Below are 24,666 nucleotides of genomic sequence, written 5' to 3' on the forward strand. Positions count from 1 at the left end.
GCCTCATATTTGGTCTAGGGTTTGCTTTGCCTTGTGCTGATGTACAGGGAATGGTTCTTTCAGTATCTGTCCAGCTGTACAGGAGCAGTTTTGGGGACTGCAGTCCCAGCAGAATCCCAGGGGAGTATCTGAACCCCCCCTCTCGGGCAGGGAATGATTCAGAGATAAGAGGAGGAAGGTCGCTCTTATCCTCCCAGCTGTACCTCCCAGTCCTTCCCACACACAAGGCAAAAACCAAACACTTGGAGGAGAGGCTGGAGCTCCCCTGTGCATCTGTGTCTGGCAGGTGACTCACATGTTTTCCTGTCCTGGAGCTTTCCCATCTCCAGACTTCAGGTATTCTTGCCTTTTGTTCAGTCTTGTCCTGAAATGCTTTGCCAGTGGAATTTTCCTCTTGATGCTGTTCTGCAGGTGTGATTTGTTCTCCTCCACAGAATGGGGAACAATGCTTTAATGAAGTTGAAATGTTCAAGTCATGATGTGACTTTAGTTTTTTTCCTCAAGTGCCTGGTGCTGTTCAGCCCCTGCACCAGCGTGGGTATCAATCCCACTGAAGTTGGGGGAGTTGGGCTTGGAGGAAGGCAAAAAAAAAGGCATTCAGTGCTCCTCCCAGCCACTTGGGAAATGATGTTGTTGAAAAAAAAAAACCTCAGTAAGAGAAAAAACACATTTGCAGTTGATCAGTTCCTGGATCCAGTCTGTCAGGCACAGGAGCTTGTGCTGACACAGCGAAGAGCAGGAGCTCAGGCAGGGAGGAGGGTGAGAGGGTGAGCACTGCCTCTTTTGGTGGGATAATTCACTGAAATCCCTGTCATGGAAAACGTTGCCATTGTTGCTGAGGACTCCAGTTTGTAAGGATGGCACAGATCAGTGAGAATTTTTGTCTTCAAGAGCAAATTAGTCCTCTTGACACTTCCTCTGGATCTTCTGTTTGGAAGTGACTGAAACAGATAAATCACACAGGTTCTTTTTTTTTGTTTCTTTATTTTTTTGTGTGTGTGTAGCTTAAAAACTTAGAGCTTCTTCAGATAAAATCAGCACTGACTTTTGTCTCCGGTATTTGTTCAAATTCTCAAAAGTAGCATATTAAGGATAGGGAGAAAGAGAGGAATTAAGCAGGATTTTATTAAAATATTGCAGCCTTTTGGTTTATCACCATCACTTTTGTGTCACTTAGTGCACTGCAGCAAAGGAGTCACTTTGGAGATTGACTAAAAAAGTCACAATTGTGATCATAATCACAACACAAAAAACCAAGCTGGCTTAAAGAAAAAAGCACTTTGAATGTTACAGTCTGCTCCAGGGATGAACATATGCCTTCTGTCCATCTCTGTCACTAGCAGAAGTGAAAGCTGGCATAACAGCATGCTGGTATTTTTGTGGAGAATCAGCTTGATCAAAGAACTCCTCGAGGATAAATATAGTGGGCAACTTTCTGTGCTGAACTTCAGAGAAGGCCTTTTCTGGAGCTTGCATGAGGAGGGAGATGTTACAGTTCTGTGTGAAATCACTCCCTAAATGCACTTGTGTCTTCAAGGTGAGAAAATTTCCTAGTGTCTTTAGGTTGGGATGGGTTTAGAAACCTGCTGGTACCTGCCCCACAGCTGGGTTCTGCAGAAATCCTTGGGTTAGAGAAAGGCCCAGTGTGATGGGTTGGCTTTAGAGCTTCCCTCTGCCCTCTGGAGCTGAGCACTGCTGGCACAGCTGTGCCAGGGGCCTTGTCTATTATCAAAGCTGATATGGATGCTGATTCCTCCTGTGCTTTGGAGCTGTTATGGCCCAGCACTGTGTTCAGTTAGGTCAGAGTATGGCCGACATCTCAGTTAGATGTAGAAAAATCTTACATTATTATTATTATTATTATTATTATTATTATTATTATTATTATTATTATTATTATTATTATTATTATTATTATTATTATTATTATTATTATTAATTTAATAATAAAGTGAGTCAGGAAGTGACACCCAATAAGCACTTGTTTGAGTGAATTAGATTTGAAATAAAGTTACCAGTAGAACTCAAAGAACTTTATTTAAAAAAAAAAACATTAAAAAAATTGCCAAAATGTTCTCAAGAAAGGCAGATGGCCTCGATGGTGGCTTTCATTGTAATCCAGAATTGGCTGTTAGGGAGCACACAGTCTTTCAAAAGCCATTGAAATACTTGTTAATAGAAATAACACAAGCAATTGGTTTTATAACAAACTATTGTCCAGAAGATACTTAGCTTTTTAAAAAACTTTTTGTCAACTTCCCCAGCATTTATTAAACTCGGTCATAGTAAAATAATTCTGTCAGGCTCTGTGTGTATGGTGTAATTTAAATGTGGTGGAGGGGAAGAAGTTCTTCTGTGGAAGGGGTGTGTTGGGTTGACAGGGGACTTCAGCTTGCCTGCTAGGGCAGTGAGGGGTTTGAGGAGTGTTTAAGGTTTTTTTGGTTTGGATTCTGATATTAGCCCAAGACTTTAGGGTTAGTCTTGGGCTAAAATCAGGCTCTTACTGTGAGCACATCTGGAATTGAGGGCAGGTGTTTGCCATTAAAAGTTTTATCTTCTTGTAATGTGAGATAAACGGAAGGTGTGATTTTATTTCTGGAGGCCCAGCAAAGAGGAGGTGGGGAACAGGAGGTGCTGAGCTCCAGAGTTCAGCTAGAAGTGTTTCTGTCTGGCAGCTGGTCCAGCTGCCCTGGTAATAAATGCTGGGAGTTGTGCTGTGTGGTCCCCAGTCTGTGCTGGTCTTCCAGGTAACCTCAGATGTAAAAGGTAGTGAACAACCATATTAAACAAAAACAGAGATCACATTAGTATCTCATTTTTTTAATTCAGTTTATGTGGTTTTCCTTCTTCAGCCTAATCCAGCTTGTTCTGTTAAACTCCAGGCTTGATATTGCTGTCAGTGAATGGAGTGGGTTTTCCAGCCATTTTAGTCTGTGAATTTGAAGATGCCAACTGAGTAACTCTGATTATTGATAGTTTTGTAAAAGAAAGAAACCTCAAGTACATTGTTATGGTTCCTGCTTTTGGAATAGGTTTCAAAATCTGGTATTAACCCAGTCCAAGTTCATGATGAGCAGCCTGGATGTAGAGCTGTTGAAACAACCATCCAGTTCACAGCCAGGAAAAGGAAGACAGGGACATCCTGATCCTGCAGGCCCTGGATTGGAATTTGATATGAGAATACTTGATATAATATTCACTCAATTTATGTGTGGAAGTAAATGCTAGATGAGACCACTTAAAAAAGGAGTAGGAGACTTGGTCCCAAATAGTGGCTTTTCCTGGTTTAAGATTTCCTTATTCCCTTGACAGGGAACATGTCTGCACTTGAAAACTTTTTAAGAACTTACACTCAAATTTTCATGTTCTCATGTGGAGATACCTTGGATTAGTACCTGCCTTAGGATTTGAGAGGTGTTAGTATGAATCTTCAACGTTGGACTGTATATGCTGCTTGGTTACACACAGCTTCTCTGTCACCAGTATTTCATATGTGGAATGAGAAAGGAGTAGAAGTTCATTTGTTTGAGGAAAGATCTTCCATGTCCCAAGTTATGTTTTCTGAACATGTTCCTCATTTCACTTGTGTTTTTCCCAAAACCAGGGTTCTTGAGTGTGTTCATAGCCCTTGGCCTGAGGACTTGGAGCATTGTAGTACCCAGTGAAAACTTACTGGCTTTACTCTATGGATAACTTCAAGGAAGATCTCTAATAGGAAGACGTGAGAGTGTCCACCAGTAATCTTGCATTTCTGCCAAAAAACCCTTTCCAAATGCTCGTGTGATTTTGTCTCCCCTTTTCAGGTCTTGTCTGGTGCATTTGGATTTGCACTGGGCAGTTCCTCCACAGCAAAATCAGAGGAGCTATCTTGTCATGGTTGTTTTTTAGTGATGTTGTAGTTCAGTTCATCTTCAGGGCAGTGCTGTGCATGAGTAAAGGTACTTTCTTTGCTCCTTTTTTCATGCTTAGGTTTGCCTTAGGGAGTTGGAATCAGGAAGAACAGGGCTGATGCAAGCACTGACCAGGCTGGAAGGCTCCTGGCTGATGAGCAGGGTTTGTCTCTCTCTGTGCTAGGGTACTGCTTGCTTGGTGGGCTGTAAAACTCTGCCCAGGTGTCAGATGCATTTAGGCAGAGATAAATAAGGACTTAATTCAGAAATGGTTTTATATTGTGCCTCTGGCTCCTGGCTCAAGATGGATGGTGTGACAATAAGAGGCTGCTTATTGATAAAGTGGGGCTGATGAGCTCACAACTCTTGCCCAGTGCTGCAGTCTGCCTCCAGGCAGAGCTTGCTTTTGACATTCCCTGTCTTCAGGTTCCTGGGAAAAGTGCTATGAGCTGAGTGCTTTGGCTGAGCTTGTATGGTCTGGTAGTGAATCTTTGTATTTCTGTTAACTTCCTGGTGTGATGGTGCTAACTCTTAATTCAGTTGTGGAATTAATCACCTTTTTTATTGACCCTTGAAAGAGAATTGCTCTATGAAATGGTAATGCAGCTGGAATGCTGAAATTCCTAATAGCCCAGCTATAACTGGGAGGAGGGCTCCACCTCTTTGAGGAGGTTTCTCTGGGCATAGAGTCCTTCTATCCCCTGATCCCATCCTGACAGTTCATGCAAGCTGCCAAGTCAGCTTCCCCAGCACAGTGCTTCTGTTCTGGGAGAGCAGATTGGAGGAGGGCTTTATGCAGGGAATTGTGGAAGTTACTCCATCAGACAGGTCATAACCATCCTTGTCTCTCAACTCAGGCCTGAAACCTTTTCTGTGTATGCAATCTTTTAAATGGGCATAAAAACCCTCAGGATAGGCTAATTGTGGTGCTTTCAAAGATAGTTATGTCAGATACTTTTTCCAGATTCTAGTTTCCTGGAGCTGTGGAAAACCTAGATTTCATGGATAGCATAAGGAAAATAATTCCGTGCTTTCCAGCTTTGTCCCTTGACCCAAAGCAGTAGCACTAACTGAACAGCAAACTCTGAATGTGTTAGAAGGGTCTGGAATGCTGCCCTAGGCCAAGGGAAGAATAGGCTGGAGAGAAATGCAAGATCTGTCTTGGCAGGAAAATGAGTTTTTGAGTGGGAAACCATCTTGGATGGTTAAAAAAAGTTGTTACATGTTTGTTAGAGAAGAAAAATATGTGGCTTGGTTATCAAAGTTTCCTTGTCTGTGGGAGATAACGGAGCTGAATCAAGGGTGGTGTGATAATGCCAATGGGCAGCAAGGATCATCTTGTGACTGTAAAACTCGTGTGAAAGCTCCACTGCAGCTTTTGGCAGCAAGGTCTGAAATGCTCAGAGAGACATGGGACTATTAGGCTGAGGGAATAAAAAAATCAGAATAAAAGTATGTCTTCAGTATTTATCAGGTTGAGGCCCATCGTCCTTGCACATCCCCATCACAATAATAAAAATGAAAGGAAGAAAGTAGGTTTCTTTTATTTGGAATTCACTAAAGCACCTGCCTGAAGGATGCTGGAAATTTAGCCAGGCTGACAACCGCAGAGCTGTGATTGCTGCAAGAAGTGGAGTAAAAGAAACCAATATACAATGTGAAAATAGGAAAAACAGATGGGAGTCATGACTTCAGGTGGTGCCTGAGGTTTGGGCTGACTTGTTTTTGTGTAACCACTGAGGATCTACAGTTGGATCAATCTCTCTGGAGGGAGAACCTGAAACAGTGGGTTTAAAACTCATTTTGTTTTGTAGTGACATAGAACTAAGGGACCTTAAAAATTGTACCAAGTGGTGACTGATGCAAACAGCCCCAAAGCAGAGGTGATGCTTTTGGGGTATAACAAGGTTTTTGTGTTTAAAACAGAAGTAGTAGAGAATAATGTTTTTAGTGTCTTGGTGGTTAAACTGATATGATGGAGAGCTGCAAGTTATAGGCTGTTGTTCCTAATGAAGGTGGATAAATCCTAGTGCATTTATCTGGAGCAGTGAGTACCCTTAGGGGTATCTGTTGGATCTGTTGGGGGAAACATTCAGTTCTGGCTTAGTTGTAAAGGGTTTGAAAAATTGTTTTTATTGGGAGAGCAGCTATGAAGAATTGGGTTCAGTCCAGCAACATGAATGTGGGTGGGATTATCAGCGCTCTAAAAATGGAAGAATTGGGCCCAACACAAGTTTGAAGCAGCCTTTGAAAAATCTGTGTGGATATTCCTTGCACTGAGTATTATTCTTGTATACTAACAGCTGCTCCTGCATCTTGTCATGGTTTTTTGTTTGATGTTTGAAGAGCAAACTTGGTCATTTGATGGTTTTAATGATGGACTTTTTCCCTTGGTAAATTAACTGAGTCTTCTGATTTCAAGTGTATTTCTAATTAATGTGAAATGCCATCTTGTGTATGTGTCTTGTTTGGATTTTTCATTGTGATAGGTACCTCAGTTTTCAGGGTATTCCATGTGACAGTGGTGGATGTTTTCCTCCTGGCAATGTAGCAGATAACCAGAATGTCACAAAATTTCGGCTGGAAACTTGCTCTGGTTTTTGATCTTAATTGTCTCAGGAGCTTTATGATTCTATCTGACTGTGTACCCACTTCTGGAGAGGGAAATATTGGGGAATGCCTGCTGAAGGGTATAACTGATAATTGGTACTGTACTGAGGGCCTGTCTGCAACCCTCCTTTTTCTCTTCTCAGAATGATTTGGTTTTTTTAGTAATTAATGCACCTCGTGATCTTGCTGAATAAGGTGTTAGCAGCTGCATGGGACAGGGTTTAAAGAGCCCAACCTTGACACTGTGCTCTGAAAGCACACACAGAGAAGTGTGTTTGTGTGCTTTGGGCCAGTTGGTGACCAGTACTGCTCGATCAGCTGGAACCAGATAACAATGTGCTTTTGTGATACGAGAGTGGCAATTGTCTGATCAATTGTTCAATGCTCACATTTCTGGGTGCCAGAATCTGTCTGGGATCAATGGTTGAAATGCCTGTGCCTCAGGGTGACGTGATGCCAGCTCAGAATTGCTGGTGGCTTGCGTGCTACTGCAAGGTTGGGATGGAAGATCTTCCTAAAAACTGCCTGTAAGCTCTTGGGCGTGCCCAGCTCTGCTCTGCATGAGCAGCAGGATTCTCTGGAGGGTTTTATTCTCCCCTTGCTCATTTCCACAGAGTTACCAGTGCTCTGTGGGGAGCACAGGGCAGAGCAAACCAGCCTTGGTTTGTACCCATCCCTCGGAACACTCTGAGGATTCCCCTTGGCTTAACACGCTTTGGGGCTGCAAACAGGGCTTTTGTTCGCTGTTTTTAAATCTGTCTCCTCAAGCTGCACTTCAGATGTTTTCTCTGGCACCTTCCGTGGGGAACAGGAGGGTTTGGTGTGTTTTAGGCTCACAGAGTGTAAGGGAGGTGATGGATGGACGAGCTATGTGGTTTTAGGGCTCCACTTGATCAGGAGAACACGCTGAGTTTTAGTAGTGGATGGTGACAAATGAGGGCACTGAGTGGATCGTGCCCTTCAGCATAAGGCTAAATAAAGATTGTTAGCTTTCAAGGAGGAGCTGAGATGTTTTGAACAGATAATGTGTTTTATCTTTCCTAATCAACTGCTTCAAGTAATTCCTAGAGCTGGACTTGAAGGTGAGGACGAAATGGGTTTGTGTTTACCTGTGCAGAATTGAAGATGTATTTCCTGACCTGTGTGTGAAACCCAAAATCACACTGTAGAAATAAAAAAGGAATTAATCATAAGGGCCTAAATATTTTTTTGCTTTTTCCCTCGAAGTTTTTTTGCTTGTGTTTTTTTTTTTTTTTTTCCTTTATTTTTCAGGAACAGAAGCATGTGTTAAAGCCTTTACTTAACACCACTATGAGATCTTCAGTAAAACCTCAAGAGCTGGGGATGGGCTTTTTAGAATTTTGTATTCCATACTGTAAATATTTTTCAAGTATGAAAGAAAGTGTGAGATCTCATTTTGCAAGCGCTTCTTTCTAAGCCAGCACCAGAGAGCTGCAGATTCAGGTGGACCAGGGGAGAGGAGGAAGGATTGGGTATTGAGGTTCTGAGTGTGGAATTTGGAATGTTTGGTTTGCTGCCCTCGAACAAATGTTGAGGGTGCCTTGCTTTTAGTGCCAGGAAGGTTTTTCACACAGCTCACGTGTAGAGTCCTCCCATCTCTCATGGTGTAAGGGAAGCTCTGAATGGTTCTTTTAGGTAGGTTTGTCACAGTTTGTAATGCTGTTGTAGGCAGGGCTCTGCAGTTTGCCCAGCAGAAGGGGAAATGGTTCAGCTCTGAAGGTGTTTGGTGTTCCTTCTTCTCCTGAAAATCTGGTGCTTGATTTGTGGGTCCATGTGGGGAGCCCATGCTGTGCAGTTTGCCCTGTGTGGAGCAGACAGCCGCTTTTGTTCCTGTGTAATGCTGCCTTTGCAATAGAAAATGTTTTCAGTGGTGTCATGTGTGAAGTGTCTCTAGCTCTGTGCTAAGTTGTGTGCTTTAAGCTTCTTTCTTTTTTTTTTCTTTTTTTTTTCTTTTTTTTTTTTTTTTTTTTGGTGTGATATAAGGTATCTGTTAATTCTTTCTGAGACTCAGAAGACTGAATAACTTGTCTTTGGAGACATCAGTGTTATGTGGGAGGTGGTGGCTGGTTTTATCCTTTTTTTTATATATATACAAAGAAATCCTTCAAGCTGTCAGGGACAGCTTTGTACTTGGGCTAATGTTTGTGCATTATTGCTGGATTTCATGTACATTGGAACAGTTGCAAGGGGCTCCTGGGGATGTTGGAAATGCCACCCTAAAGGCATGACTCCAGAGGATTATTGCAATATTGTTCTGTGGGTCTTCCTTGAATTAGTTCTCAGTAAAACTGTAGAATCTGGGCTGTTCTCTGAAGTGGAAAAAGAGTGGAAAAACGGACAGCCTGGGCAGGTGTTGAGTTTTTGGGAAATGAGGGGCTTTGTAATAAGCGAGTAGGATGTAATTCCCATTTTTGGTGGTTAAATAACATTTTGAAATGGAAGAATGCAGCTACGCCTAAAATTGATAATGATCAACTGGAATTTCTCTTTGTGATGTTACTAGCCAGTCTGGCCAGCTTTTTAAATCCAGATGAGAATATTCTTGCTGTTAGGCGAGTGTTTTTAGCAATTAGTATTTTTTGGGAAAAGATAGTTTAACTAAGTGATTACTACGAGTGTTTCTTCAAGTAAAAATGGGAATTTAATTCTTTTGGCCATTGGACTCCTTTGTGCTCTGCTGAAATGACATCATGAGAGAGGAGATTTTTGGGGGGTTGACAAGATTTATTATGCTGGATGTTTTGAACTGGAAAATTAGTTATTTTGAGAGCTGCAGATATGATTGCTCAGTGATTTTGACCTGCTGCGTACAGAATTGGTCTCACTGTCATCTAGGGTTGTGGAATATGTAAGATATTATCTTTTGGCCCATTTGATGGTTTGGGTTAGGCAGAGACGTGTGTAGGTAAGAAGTGGGTGCTCATCTGGGTGGCTAGATGATGATGTTTCTTAAAGCTGCGTTGTGGAAGAGGTGCTAACCTTGCTCCGTGCGGTCAGCACCTTTTTCTCCCGGTGTCACAGCCAGTTTCTGCAATTGCTGCTGGCCGGAGGGAGGGAGGGATGCGGGCAGCTCATGGAGCAGCACTGCAAGAGCTCCGGGAGGGTCTGGTCTAATGGGAAGCCAGGTCACAGCACAGAAACAAATGTGGCATGGCACGGATCTGCCTAACCCAAGGGCTGAGGCTTCTGCGAGTTCGCGGCGGGGAAGGAGGTGAACTGGTCCACGGGACGTATAAAAACGAGCTGCTTCTGCTCGGTTTTTTTCCGTTCAATTGCTCGGTGTGTCCGTCCCCGCGGCGCGGGCGTTGGGGAGCGGCGCGCAGCCCCCCCCGCACGCGGTGGTAGGCGCCGGGCGCGCACGGGGTGGAACGGTCCATTTCCTGTTCCCGTGTCGCCGGCGGGGGGGGCCCGGCCGTGAGGGAGGGGGCGGCGGGGCATGGCGGCGGCGCGGTGAGGCGGGGCGCGGGCGGCCGCGATGGAGGCGTACGTGCTGGAGGACATCCTGGAGGTACGGCCGGGCCGCGAACAAAGGGGCCCGGGGATGGCGGGGGGCCGCGGGGCCGGCACCCCGGGCCCGGCCGTTGGGGCTGCGGCGCTCGGTGGGGCCCGGGCGGACGGGGCCGGGCAGCGGCGCTGCCCCCCCGGCGGGAGGGGTGCGGGACGCGCAGCCCCGGCGGTGACATTGCGGTCACATTAGCGGGGATTTCAGCCACTGCCTACCATAACTCTCTCTCTCTCTCTCTCTCTCTCTCTCTGTTAATCTTTGTTGCCAGTGTTTCCGTTTCATAGAATCGTGGAATCACAGAATAGCTTGGGTTGGAAGGGACCCTGAGGATCATCCCATTCCAGCTCTGTGCTGTAGGCAGGGACGCCTCCCACTATCCCAGGCTGCTCCAGGCCCTGTCCAGCCTGGCCTTGGGCACTTCCAGGGATCCAGGGGCAGACACAGCTTCTGTGGGCAGCCTGTGCCAGGGCCTCAGCACCCTCACAGGGAAGGATTTCTTCCTGGTACCTAAATCTACTCTCAGTCAATTCAAAGCCATTCCCCCTTGTGCTGTCACTGCGCACTCTTGTAAGTAGTCTTTCCTCCTTTTTCCTGCAAGTTCCCTTCAGGTGCTGGAAGGCCACAATTGGGTCACCCTGAAGCGTTTTTCTTCCAAGCTGAACAATCCCAATTCTCTCAGCCTTTCTTCATAGCAAAGAGGCTCCATCCCTGTGATCACCTTGGTGGCCTCCTCTGGAGTCTCTCCAGCAGCTCCATGTCCTTCCTGTGCTGGGGACCCCAGAGCTGGAGTCTGGGTGGGGTCTCAGCAGAGCAGAGAGGCATGTTTGTTGCAGTATATAATTCCTCTTACTGCATTTCCAGTTGTGTAAATGTAGCCTGTTCTTGCTTCCTCTACAGAAGTAGATCTCCCTCTGCAGCAGTAATTTATTATGAAATAAATGGCATAATCTCTTCCTGTGAGGGTAGGCTGGAAGTAACCTTTCAGCTAAATGGAGAGGCCAGCCAAGAAGTCATAGAGTGAAGCAGGTCTGTATTACAGGTTATATTTGCTGTAATAGTTCAAGGAAATGTTCCCTGGCCCAGGTTGCCCAGAGAAGCTGTGGCTGCCCCTGGATCCCTCTAAGTGTGCAAGGCCAGGTTGAACAGGGCCTGGAGCAACAGGGGGCTGGAGTGAGATGATATTCCAAACCATTTTATGAAATACCTTTTTCTTGTTCCTGTGGTTTTTCAGGTTTTGCAAGCAAAAACATGGCCAGATGACTTGTCAGAATATTTGCATGTGTTCTTTATTGTAACGAGAAGCCGCAGCCTTGTTAGCTGCTGTCAGAATTCTGACAAAACAGTGCTTCCACAGTGCTTCTCCTGCAGGCTTTTTCCTGTGGTAGCCACACTTAGGTTACCCTAAAATTTTTGATCAATAGGAATACTGCTGTTACCTTCTGTGTGGACTTTGGAACTGTTTCACATAATTACATCCAGAATATTAACTCAGCTGTTACTTTGTGCTGAATAAACTGGCACAGGTGTATGAGCAAGACATTTTCACCAGTATCTGTGTGTGTGGCTGGGTTTGTGTGGGGAGGTAGGAAGAGCAGTTGTGAACTGGGCTTTGTGCCATCAAATAAATATTTCAGTACTTCACTTGCCTCATTGCATACTGAAAGCTTTTCCCTTTTTTTTTTGTTCTTTATTTTAACCACAGTTGCTGTATGCAGTTTTGTAGGATGTCAAATTAATTAGGTACATGGTGCTTATCAATAGTCCAGTTTGGAGGGGCAGTTGGGAAGTTAATTTTGTCAATTTTGGACTTGTGTGAAATGAGCAATTACATCTTGCTTCCCAGTGGGATGTGGTGGCTTTTCTTTTTGACAGTTTTGTCACACATTCACTTCCTGTTCTCAACACCAGCTGGATCCAGGTGAAAAACACCCTCAGGAGTCAGGCATGGCCTGCCTGGCTTTAGGTGTGTGTGAGGTATGGCTGAGCCAGTTGATGAATCTCCCAGGTACTCTGGTACCAGTGCAGTCTATTGATGGTTTCTTGGCACATCACTGAAAGCCATGTTCTGAAGTACAATTTATAATTCCCTCCAAACTTGTGTCTGTTGTAACTTCCAACAGTGTTTACAGTGAGTGTCTTATTTTCCCATTTCAGGGCTTTTTTGTTTTTCTCCCATGGAGCAGTTTCTGGTGCTCATTCAAAGGCAGCAGTGTGGAGATGGAGAGAACTGCTCTTGCTTGGGCAGCAGATCTGTCATCTCTGTTGTTCTGAAAGTAACTGGTGCTGCTTAGTATTTGGTTCAGTTTGGAGTGATCATCAGGCCTTGCCTCTTCATAAAATCTTCAAGAACGTTCTCCCTCTAAGCTGCTTATAATTTAAAACCAGAAAAAAGGTGTTTGCTGTAGTGTGCTAGTTGTGTTCAGTTGCCACAGAGACTGAGGTAGATGGTGTTAGAGGTCCTTCCTGCAAGGGCTGCCTCTGGGGCCAGGATCACTTGTGAGTGCCAAAACAGAAGTAAGTCTTCAGCAAACGGAACGCAGCTGCCCGCAGCCGTGGCTGTCAGCCCAGAAACCAGAGGGTTTCCCACCGTGTCCTGGCTGCCCTGTGCTCAGGCCACCTGGGAAGAAGGTGCAGGTGGTGCCCTAGTGGAGCTGGCTTTGCTGCTCTCAGCTGAGGATGGCATTGTCTCAGCCCTGTCACTCGAATGTGGCGTGGAAGGCTTTGTGTGGGCATGCAGGTGGATCCAAGGTGGGGTTACCCTGCAGTCCTCACCCGGTGCTTTGGCTCCTGTGTCCTCAGCATGTGTGTTTGTTGGTGTGGGCCTTCACTGACACAAGGCTTTCTGGGTGGCTTTCAGCTTTCAGGTTTTGGCTTGCACGTGCCTCATGACAGCAGAGCTTGGTCTGGTGTACACCTGGAGTTGTGGTTTGGTGCTTGGATTAGTCAAGATCAGGACTTGGGTGGGAGAACAGCAGGTTCAGTGCTGACAGATGACTGTGTGGTCTGTGTTGTGAGGCTCACAGCTCAGAAACGCACTTAGGAAGCTTATGACAGTGGAGAGGTAAATTTATGTTCCCTGTGTTGGTTTGAGACTTTCAAGAGCAGCAGCCATGTGCTCTGACCTTCAGGTCCTTTGAAAGCTCATTTGTGCTTGGCTTTAGGGAGACAGGCTGGGCTCTAGCACAGGCCCACACGTGGGGCTTGCTCTGTGTCCTTACTCAGTGTTTTGTGTCCTTCACCTTTCAAGCTTAAGGTGGATATCTTCCACCTGCTTTGAACTGAAACTGAAAATCACTGTGAGAAAACCTTTCTTTGTTACTGTGATATTGGGAGTGTTTCCTGACTGCAGAAGGGTTTTTTTCATTTGACTTCATACTGGAGTCATGGGGATAATTTAGTAATGCCCAAGATGCTGCTTTGTATGTGGCTGCCAGTGGTGCAGGTGGGAGGTGAAGTGATATGAAAGGATCAGGTGTTAGGCCTGGGATTGTGTGGCTGAAGCACAGTGAGGACAGCAGAGCAGTTCAGGTGTGAGCACAGGATTTACACAGAGCAGGGACTGCCCTGCCTGAGCACGCAGGTGCTCCATGGAGCTGCTGGGAGGGACAGCAAACAGCAGCAGAGTCGTGTCTGCACTGCACGTTCTGAGGTCAGGGAGGCCTCTGCAAAGCAATTTTTCTTTTCTTTACCAGGCCAAGTCTTTTAATATTTATAAACATTGTAGTCTCTCGGTCTGAAGATTAAAATCGGCATTATATTGCAGTGTTGGGGCATTTGTAGCTTTCCCATGTTCCAGCTCTTAAACAGGTTAATCCTTTCCTTGTTTTCTTTCTCACAGTTTCTCTTAGTAATCTTGTCTGGTTTACTTTTTACCTGTTTTCTTGTCTTTAAAAAGAGATTTCCCATATGAAGTTGGTGTTGGCTGCTGTGTGCTTCAGTATTTCCTGGTGTGTTCAGTCATAGAATCTCCTGAGTTGGAAGGGACTCAGAAGGTTTCCCTCTGAAGTGCATTTGGAAATCCAGCAGAGTTGTTGCAGTTGTTCATGGGCTGCCAGGACAGGCTCTCTATGCCTTATTTCCAAGGAAGTTGGAGCCCTGCTGTAGTAACCCTTCCATTGAGGCACCATTGCTGAGTCTGGGCCACATCTAGTCCCAGCCCCAAATGGGACAGAAAATCTCATGGATAGAATTCCTCTGAGTCTTAACCTGTTTCTTCTTGACTTGCAGGGAGAGGTTACAGACTTAATGGTATAATTTGAAGCTGTTCTTGTTGTTTATACTTTATTGCTGTATCTCTTTCAGTAACTGTAATATGAAAATGCAATTATTGTGTGAGAAACCTGTAAGTAACTGACTTCATACAGGGTAACTATTTAAAAGATCAGTATCATTCCATGGTTGTCTGCCAGTGAGGGTCTTAGAAGCTGGGAAGTCTTAGCCAAGGACTTGACAAGCAGATGGGATCAGTTGATCAGCCAAGGTCTCTTTGGACCCAGGCTCTTCAAATGAAGTCCTTAATGAAAAACCAGTGAGAGAATTGAGAGGGGTATTTCAGACAGATGGATTTATTTAGATTTTTTCTGGTTTTTCCCACCTCTTCATAAATCCTGTCTTTAAATGTTCATACAAATATTTAAAGAGGTTGTTTCCATGGCCAAGGTGCTTGTTACTTTTTTTCTGCATGTGACTGAAATCTCTTCAGATCTTTGCCTCCCTGGAATTTGCTGGCTGTGTTGACTGATAGGAAGTCACATGCTCTAAAGCTGAAACCCACACTCCAAACAACCTGTTGCACTGCCTTGGCATCAGAATCCTGCAAGAAGGAAATCCAGGGAACTGGCTGGTATAAATAGTGGTTCTGTGTCACTTAATGGCCATGTAAATATGGAATAAATAACATTAAATATCTTCATGGAACAGATGTGATGGGAAGCATTAAAGAGAGAAAATTGTGTTGATTGCAAGGAAATTGGCACATGATGTTTATATCTAACATGGGAAGCAAACACTGAAAAGCCAAGACTCCACTTCAACTTGTTGTCTTTGCCCTTAAACATTGATTTACTTTTTTAAAATAGAACCTCTTTTTGATAAGATGGGAAAAATAGATATATTTGGACTTAGTCATACTTGTGTCTTGCTTTAACTACCTTCACAAGTCTGTTCATTCACCATATGTTAGAAACTGTTCAAACCTTTCAACATGCTGCAGCTTTCAGTTGGGTGTGCCAAATAGAGCAAAAAAAATTGTAACTCATTTATTAGATATGCCTATCAGTAGTTTGTATTGAAGGAAGAATTCAGGGACTGTCAGGCTTGTCAGAATTTTAACCAAATGAGTTGAAATTATTAGAAATAATTCCTTCTGTGCTCAGTTCCCCAGGCAGTAACAATAGGAATTCTAATCAGATACTGAATCCAACTGTCTCCTGCTGTAACTTTATCCTTTCACTTCTCGTCGTAAGAGAAGATTGGTGAACTAGGCCATACTGGTTCCTTCATTGAAAAAAATACTTGCCTTGTAAATGCCAAAAAAGGGAAGGAAATCTGCATTACAGTTCAGCTGGTTCATTTCACTCCTTTGTTGGGTTCATTTGTTGTGTGTGTGAGTGTGGTTGGTGGTTTGGGACAGTGGCACAGCCATGTCTTCATTTGACTTTATAGGACAGGAGTAAATACAGATGAATGAAACTGGAATAACTTGAAGTAATTTCAAAGCTCTTGACCTAACTAGTCATATCTTCCCAAACTATATTTGGTTAACATTATTAATGTCTCTACTTAAAATGTGAACTTGGTTATGCTGCATGATGAGGGATATCAGCACTTTTTAATATCAATAATTATTTCAGCAAGATAATTGCATGAAGAAATGTAGATGTCCTCTAAGGACCTCTGGTTTCTCCTATCCCCTCCCCAATCCTGATAGTTAAATTGGATGTGGGCGGCAGAACTTGTGGAGGCAGGATAAAAGCTAGTTCTGATGGAAGTCATGGGCACAGGGAGAAAAAAGGGATTTCTGTAGTTTGCCATAAACTGAATCTTAGGTAGGGTTTGATCTCCAGGTTCTGCTGTGATGGTTAGTTTCAGGCAGCAGCAGCTTTGCTGGTGTCTTTGCTGTTTCCTGGCTTGGGAAGTGAAGGTGAGGGAAATGGTGGCTAAACCTTCATACCCTGGAAGCTTTCACAGTTTCACTTAAGCTCTGGGGAGGCTGCAAGCAAAATGCACATGTCTGCAACATCTTTTTTTATGATTAGATATTTGAAATCTCAGTACTTCTGGTAGCAATAATTTCTGCCATGTTGTGTTGTATTTTTTGTTTCTGATGTGGATTAGAGTCTACACCTCCTGTCCATCAGTTACCTAGCGTAGCATGGCTTGAGATAAGGAGCCTGGTGTCAAGTAAGATGAGTTGTGGGGCAAAGAAACCACATTTCTTTGGCTTTTTCAGACCTTGGAATTGTGTTTGGCATTAAGACTGTGAAGAGAGGGATAGTCCTCTCCTAGGGTGTCCTTTCAGTGAACTGGTGCTCCTAATTGCTTTGATGATGGCACAGGAAAGCTCTGACTAAGCCAAGCTACATGTGTTGCTTGATGAAAAAATTTGTTCTTGCATTCCTGCCATTTTTTTTTTTTTATTTTTTAATCTATCTGCTCAGCAGTAGATGCTGTATTGCTGTGAGAAGCCCATGCTCACGTCAGTGTTTCATTCATGCCAAAGGGAATTCTGAGCTGGACTGGAACAGAGTAGCTGTTTGTGTGTTCATCCTGTCCCTCCTCCATGTGTCCTCCTTCCCTTCTGCTGCCTCATCCTTCACAGCAGAGCACTTGCTTGCTGTTGTGAGGAGCAGCCGACCAAATCCACTTACAGAAGGGAAAGATTGCCTGCCAAATTTGTGTAAGAAAACATGTGGGCAGCTTAAAACTATTTCTGTTTGAAACCCAACTGGTGCTGTGCAGTTGAGGCCACTTGCTCGCTGTGCTTTATGCTCAGTGGCCACAGTGAATGGTTGAATAAATTTGTGTGTCCTACGGGTGACTGTGGACTTGGTGCCTGAAAGGGCCATGGCAGGGGGTGTGCAGGAGTGATCAGAACTGAGACTCTGAGAGGATTTTCTTTTTGCAGGAGCAAGGAGGAGGAAATGCTGCCTGGGTGTGCTTTCAGTATTGTGTTTGAGGGCTTTTAATCCGCAGTGTTGTCTTGTGGGGGAGAAACACAGTTCTGGGGGGAGTGTGGGTTATACATTGTGGGCAAAGCAGGCAGACTGGAGTGGGAGGAGAACAGCTTTTCTTCCTTGCAGTGCTGGGAGAGATGGATGTCTGCCACTGACATGTCTTTTCCTCCCAAGTAGATCTTGGTTTGCCTGAGCACAGGCAGGGAGGCAGTCTGCTGCCATGGAGGGGACAGACAGGGCATGTGAGTGCCTTGGGTGACAATATTTTTTGGCACAATTCATTTCCAGCACTGCATCAACCCACTGTGCTCCTACTGCAAAACGCCATTTTCTTATCCTGGGGTTGGTATATCATCCTTTCAGTGGCTAAAAAACAGTGGGTGTGTGTTTGCTTCTTGCTTGATGTTAACTTGATGTTGTACAGGGGTTGTTAAAGCTTTGAGACACCACAGTGTTGGGTGACAGCTCTTGTAGAGAAAGCTCTCCAGGTGATTTTTGGGCATGAGAAAATGTTCAAAGAGCTACTACAAAAATAAAATTTACTTGTCCATGAAGCAGTGAAAGTGTTTTTTCTTAGTTTTGCTGGTAACTGAATGGCTTTGTGGTTGGGAAGGGGAATTCCCTGAAGCCTTGGGTTTGTGTGCACCCCAAATCCAGTTAGAGTAGTAAATTGGTTCTCACAGGTGGGTGCTGCTGGGTGCTGGTGGTGGGTTTCTGCCAATGCTGTAGGGAGGCCTCATCCCAGGAGAAAACAGAGCTGTTACCTTGGAAGGTGTGGGGAGGGCAAGGGGTTCCTTAGAGCTTTTTAGGATGCAGTGTTTGAGTCCATAGGAGAGGACATTAGGAATCAGAATAACTTCATCGTACAAGATACCAGATCCTTTATTTCTGCTCCCGTTGTTTCTCTTGTCCTGTGGTCTGACCAATCTGTTTATCTCAATATCTGTGTGTGGGGATGAAATGTGGACAAACATGGATTACTGACTTGCCTTCTGATACTGTTGAAGTGAAATAGTGTTGACTTGATAGCTTGTCTGCTGTCAGATTTCCATGGAATGGAGATCTGTCTTCTGTTTGGAAGCTTTGTGGTGTAAATGAGCATGTGAGCTGTCCTCTCTTTTGACAATGAGTTTGACTTTAGGATCAGAATTGGGAAACAGACAGAAATAAGACATCTGACAACAGTTAGGAACCAGGAGTAAGCTCCTTATGGGAATTGTAGGTGCTGTACTTCTGCTGTAGTCACTTGAGGATGCAGGAGGAATGCAGCCAAGCTGACTAGGCTGGTTGCTGAAGGTCTGTGCTGGCTGAGAAATGCTTTTTGGCACATTCAGTGTAAAAATTTAGAGCATTTATTGTTGAAGACTGGAAGAGTCCGTGGTTTGTCTCTTCTTAACCTTAAAAATGCAGCATGCTTTGTCAGGGAGAGCTCTCCGTGCAGAGGCTTCCTTTTGGGAAATTGATTTTGGATGGCCATAGATGGTTCTGCTGGAGGGGTAGGAGGGTGGTCTTGCCTGTGACTGGCATGATGACCTGTAAATGCCTGTCCTCTTTTTCCTCTGGATCTGCATGGTTGCTAAGTTCAGCAGCTTGCTTGGCATGGGCTCTAGGGGAGCTGCTTTGATCCGAGGGCTGGCTGCACTGCAAGGAGGGATCATGTGCTCAGATGGGAGAGAGCTGCTCCTGCATGGACATACTTCAGCTGTGCTGGTAGGAAATGTGGGTGAAGGCAAGGCCCCACAGCTCAGTCTGCCCAGAGCTTTGTTGCTGCTGGCTTTGTCCACTTAGGAGCTGGGATGTTGTGTTTCCATTGTTCAGCTGTGCTGAGCTGCAATCCTTAGAAAAACAACTTGTTTCAGCTGGAAATGGATGGGTGTGCACAGTTCTGAACTGAAACTTGGACACCGTGCACGAGGCCGGGCAAATGGAATGGGGGAAATATTCCAGAAAATGTATTTGTGAGAAGTTGTTCCACCTTGAGTTGTGCAAAGCTAAACTCCCTTTTCAAAAGATGGGTGAAGGGTTGAGATCTGGTGCAGCAAAGTCTGAGTGTGACATAGGAATGGCTGCTTATTGAGCTGTGAGAAGAGGGCTCAAGGTACTTCTCCTTGAAGGCTCTGCAGGCAAGTAACATGTGGAAAGCCCTCTCAAGTTAATCAGTGATAAAGATAATTTATTATCATTGGGATTTGAACCTTGACTCTTGTAGAGATAAGATTGAAACAATGCATTTGTGTTTTTGAGAGCTGAGGGTTTTGGGGTTTCTTTTAGGTCTTCACCTTTTCCTTAGGTGTCATTTTAAAGGAAGATGCTTCAAGGATCCAAGCCAGTCCCTGTGGATCTGTCAGTGTAACAAGGTGCTTCATGGCATGCTTGGGAGTGTCTTGTATTGAGAATTAGCCAAATCTATCCTTGGACAGTCAAGGCAAAAGGTGACTCTGGTGAAAAGGAACGTGATTAACTGTTAGAGGAGGATTTTCTCTTTCTTGGGAGCTCACCTTCCTTAAACAAGGCTTAAGAGAATAATTAGTCCCTTGAAAGTAGGGCAGTGAGGAATAGGATGTAACGGTGCACAGCAGGACTCCTGTCCTTTCTCAGCGGTGCACAGGTTGTCTGCAGATGCTGCTGCTGCTGCCAGTGAGCTGTGCTTCAGGTGGAGGGCTAAAATCTTCTGTTCAGAGCAGAGTCATGCTTCGTGTGCTTCCCAGGTTGTAATTACTGAATTGACCAAGTTGAAACAACTTCATGTAGCACCTCCTGCAGAACTACATTGTCCTGTGCTGCTCATGTTCTTTGCCTTGTTCAGTTCTCGCTGCTGACTCCGTCCGAGCTGGCTGTGTCATGTTTAAGGATCTTTCCAAGTCTGGTGATGATCCTCAGGATGTGCTTGTCCAAGGAAATTTAGAGTCCTTGAGCTGTCCTTCAGGAAAACTCCAAAATGCTATTTCTGTAGCTTTTGTTACTGAGCCTGTGGCACAGTCTGGGGAGTCAGAGGGGACGTAACCCATCTAAGCTTTTCAGGGCTGTGGTGAGGCAGCTCTGGTTTGAGTGGCCCTGTAAGTAATTTGCTAAGTAGCTTAGGTGGTGCTTACCTCAGGTACTTGAGGGAGAGTCTTAGGGGGCTGCAGTTGTTCAGATGTGACATTTGGGGATTTTGGCAATGAGGGTGATTCTGGGAAGCTCAGTGGTACCATCTTCTTCATGGTTATGTGATCCCTTTACTTGGTCTCTGCTAAATAGGTGTGACAGTGAGGAAGACTTGAGAGGGGACTTGCTCAGGGTGGCTAAAAATGCCTGCATAGGCTCAAGCTGTCCCTTTAGTACCCCTCAACTGTTGGGTCTTTTGCAGGGATTGGTTTCCATTTTGGTTCTGCAATGGCATGGGAAGAACCTTTATTACAAGTGCTGCTGTTTGTCTGTGGCTCTGATGCAGACCACCACATCCCCAGTGATACATAGGAGTTATGCATACACTGTCCAAGCTTTGCTTCTGAGGTCAGTTCTTTGAAAGCTGCTCCAAAAGAAGGGGTTTCTGGCAAAAGTTCAGTTTGAGGGAGGGCTGGGAGGAGAGTGAAGGTGCGAACTTGTGTTGAGGGCTTGGATTGAAAATGTGGCAGCTTTATATTGTTGATGTAACAGTGTTGTCTGAAGCTCAGCTTTCAGAGGCATGAGTGTGTGTTTCAGTGGCTTTTTTTATGGTGATGTTTATATCTTGTTATTCATGTCAGAGACTAAAATGTGTGTTTTTCCCCCACATAAATGTGAAATTTGGGCAGGGAAGTTAAAATGATAGTGAGACGAGGTGTTGCTATTTTTACACGGGCATGAATTTTTTCTCGCATGAACGGTTGCAGCTGAATACCAGTTAATGCATGAATTTGCTTCATGTGGAAGTATGCCAAGTGCTTGGAATGAGGGTTTGAAATGGAAAAAGAATATTATTCCTTGCAGTTTCACAACCTTCTCATAGCTCCAGCTTTCAGCATGCCTGTCCTTGTGTCTTTATTGCTGTGTATGCTGCTGGGAATGCAGCGTGCGGAGGAGAGGAGGGAATTTTCCTGTGAATACCTCAGCACCTGTCTCGTCATCAGAAGCACACTGCAGTCCTAATGCAGGTGTCCCTGCAGCAGAGACTCGGCTGGTGCCAGTCCTGGGGACTGTGTTATGCCATTTCAGCAGCAGGCTGCTCCTCTCACCTCCCTCTTCTCTCCCCCTTTCCATTTTTGTGGCAGCAGCGAGAGAAATGCAGAGTACAGTCAAAGGAATAAAATGAAAGAAGACACTGTTGAGATGTTCCAGATCTGCCAGCCATGGGATTTGTGCTGATGGAGGCATTTTGGTTTGGGAAGGGTCAGTGCACGTTGAGAAGACAAGGGATGTGATTGTGTACCCCAGATCAGGGGGAGCAGTCCTCGCCGTGCAGGGAAGTGGTGCTGCTGTCAGACGTGTCTGTGCTGGCAGTGCTGCTGTAGTAGCAGGGTAGGGCAAGTGAGAATCACACAGCTTGCTCCTCTTAGGAAATACATCTGAGGAAAACACACAAAATCTGCAGAGCTGAAATGGAGTGGGCACTTGATCATCTGCTGCACTTGGCTTCCGTATCTGCTTTCCCTTGCAGTGACCAGGAGCTGATCTCTATCTAATAAAATGGTGTCTTGGGTAAGGAGCAGAAAACCATCACTTACACATCCAAATGGGATGGTACTGAGGGTTTGACCCGTAGAAATGACAGGCACTGCCAGAGCCTTGGCTTCAGTAAAGCCTTGGATGGAATTTTTTCTATGATGCATTATTAATGTTGCGAAGATCTGCAAAGGGCCTTGAAACCTGTGTTTCTAAGTGGTGGTTTTACCTGAAAACATGTAGGTGAAAAGGCAGAACCCTGTACTTGGCCTCAGTAGCTAGTTTGTGAAAGTCAAAATCCATTCTCACTGTTGTGTTTGGAGCCACGTGTAAGTTCATTTCTCTGTCTTGATGTTTCAAATCCGAGTATTTTTTCCAGTAAGCTGTCCTGACACTGCGATGGGCTCACATATTTTGAAAGCATCAGAGGTGATATTGTGAAGGCTGAAAGGTAGCAGGGTGTGGGAGAGCAAACATGAAGTTCTTGCTGTAGTATGGGATGTTGTATCTTGCAATTTGCAGAGGTTTTGGGTTGCCAATTTAGATAGTGTGTTTTGGATCCCAAAGTGAAAAATTGGTGCTCGAAATACTTGGCCCAGTTTGTCACATTTCAAATGATCCTTGCTTTGTTTTTATTCACTCCTGCCTCATGAATCCCTTGATGTGCATCAAATGGTTAGATATAAGGCATGAAAAAGCCCTAGCAGTGTCTTGCGAAGTGAACCTAGCCTGTTATTAGTCAGAGCTGGACTTTGTTCTTGCTCTGGGAATGGGGGTTTATTTCCTCTGTGTGTTCCCCTTGCAAAGTAATAGTATGAACATTGCTATTTCTGCATGAAACAGACTTCAAGTGTAGTCCTGAAATGAACAGTGGAAAATACGCTGTCAAGAAATGCTCAGTAATGTATGAAGTGTAGATAGATAGATAGATAAATTATTTTTCAGTGCAGTGTGAGACCTGAAATGGTTCTGGAGGGAAAGCTGAGATTATCTTGGACGGGAGTTGCTGGAGCACCAGGGAAAGCAGTGTGGGTGTAGGTCAGGCATGAGGAGTTCCTCCTGGAAATCAGGATTAAAATTGCTCACTGGAAGGGAGTAATTTTTAGCTGAGTAAGGAAAGAATCTGAAACTTCCTTGCTCTTCAAGCAGAGAAGTGAGGCTGAAGTCAGCAGAGTAGGACTAAGTATGACCTGGTCATAGTTGTGGTTTTGCTCTGAAGGTGGCTTTGCAACACCAAACAGAGTTGACAATTCTTGCTAAATTTATTGTTGTTTTTAAAAACCTGCTACTCTCCAAAAGTTTTGGAGCTTGGAAAAATCAACTGTTCAAGTGCTTGCTAGCTGGCAGTAAGTGCCTCACAAAGAACTGATCCTGAAGGCGTGTCAGGTAAGGTTTGTCTTAGGGGGTGCAGTTTGCTGCCTGGTAATGGCAGTTCCTTGTCCTTAAAGTTCTCCTGAAGGGCTTTGCTCTGGTCCTCTTAGGATTTGTTTGGTACCCTCTGGGTGTCAGACACCAAAGGTCCAAATGCCAAGGTAAGAATTTAGCAAGTTCTAAATTTTTTCCTTGCCTAATAGAAGACAAAAGTCCTCACTCAGAAAAGCTGAGATATGAAGTATGTGGAAAATAGGGGCCAGCCCCAAAAAATAAGCAAAAAGATTTTTTTCCTGAGAGGTGGAATTTTTTTGTCTTTTAATACTTGTCTGAGCTGGTGTGGTTTATCCAAATGCAGTTTCAGGTGCTGCTGTTTTATATTGTGGTGCTTAAAAACATTGAAGCTTAAAAAGTAAATCCTATTAGGTTAATGAGCCTGACTGGCTGTTTCCCAGCCGTGCAGAGCTGCTGTGCAGCCTGGCTGCCAGACCTTCACTGCAGTGCTCTGCTGCCTTGGTGCTGCCTCAGGAGCTCTGCACTGATGCTCTGAGCCTGTCAGCAGACCCTGCATCTCACAGATGGCTAAAGGCTGCTTCCAGGGAGATGGCACTGGGTGTTTGTCCCAAGGTGCCACTCAGGGTCTTCTGAGCAAGGCTTTGGGCTGACTAGTGAACTTGAGTGCCCAGTTGTGCCATTTGGGACACTCGTTGCTGCTCTGCCTCCACATGGAACGTAACAGAGGTGATTGCAGCTTTTGTAGTTTAGACAGAGTTTTGTAGTTTACACAGGATTTACCCAGCTTGCTCCGAGTCAGTGCTGGAAGGCAGGAGCACATCAGCGCTGGGTGCATGCAGGATGGGCTGAAGGAGAAGGAGCAGGGAATGGGGTCAGCAAAATAGCCTCTTGGAATCAGACAGGGAACCTGAGATGGGAAGGAGAACATTGCTTTTTACAGCCTTTTCTCAATGCTTCAGGGTTGTTCTTACAGCAAAGATGTCATTTAGGAAAACTGTAACTCAGTGATACCCAGATGCTAGAGATGCTCTGTAAATGAGCAGAGCCGTGTACCGATTCAGTGGATGAAAAATGGAGCTTGTGGCATTTGCAGTGAGGCTGGTGGGTGCTGGAAACCAAGTGTTTTCTGCCTGGTTCCTAAAGGGATTGTTTAAGAGGTGGTTTCATTCTGGTAGAGCTCAGTTCATTTTAAAGCTCTCAGGTAATGGAACTGGTGGCAGGTCCTTCTGCTGGGAGTAAGGCTGGAGTTGCTATTGTTCAAACATGCAATGTTAATTTAGGCATTGTACACTCATTTTGGGACTTTGCCTAGCTTGGTGCCTTAGTGGATGGTGTGGTTCTAGAGGGGCTGCTTAGTGTTGGGTACTGTGTTTCTTCCTCCTAGGAGGAGATTGTGTGAAGAGACAGTTGTTTGTAGGTGGGATGTACCTTCCCCTCTCCCTCCCTCCCTGGCCTG

The 24,666-nt window shown here is 44.9% G+C and overlaps 1 protein-coding gene across 4 annotated transcripts in view; it reads left to right on the top strand.

Annotated features, from left to right (window-relative positions):
- Nucleotides 1-9,964: 9,964 nt before the first annotated feature.
- Nucleotides 9,965-24,666, top strand: part of ANKRD17 (ankyrin repeat domain 17) — a 52,482-nt gene continuing 37,780 nt past the window's right edge. For all 4 annotated transcript variants that reach the window (XM_058023835.1, XM_058023837.1, XM_058023836.1 and 1 more), the window contains exon 1: nucleotides 9,965-10,029. In XM_058023835.1, coding sequence (XP_057879818.1) covers nucleotides 9,997-10,029 — 33 coding nt within the window. In that variant the 5' untranslated portion in view covers nucleotides 9,965-9,996. The remainder of the gene's footprint in view (nucleotides 10,030-24,666) is intronic.

The sequence above is a fragment of the Melospiza georgiana genome, chromosome 5, assembly GCF_028018845.1.
Source record: "Melospiza georgiana isolate bMelGeo1 chromosome 5, bMelGeo1.pri, whole genome shotgun sequence".
Taxonomy (NCBI): domain Eukaryota; kingdom Metazoa; phylum Chordata; class Aves; order Passeriformes; family Passerellidae; genus Melospiza; species Melospiza georgiana.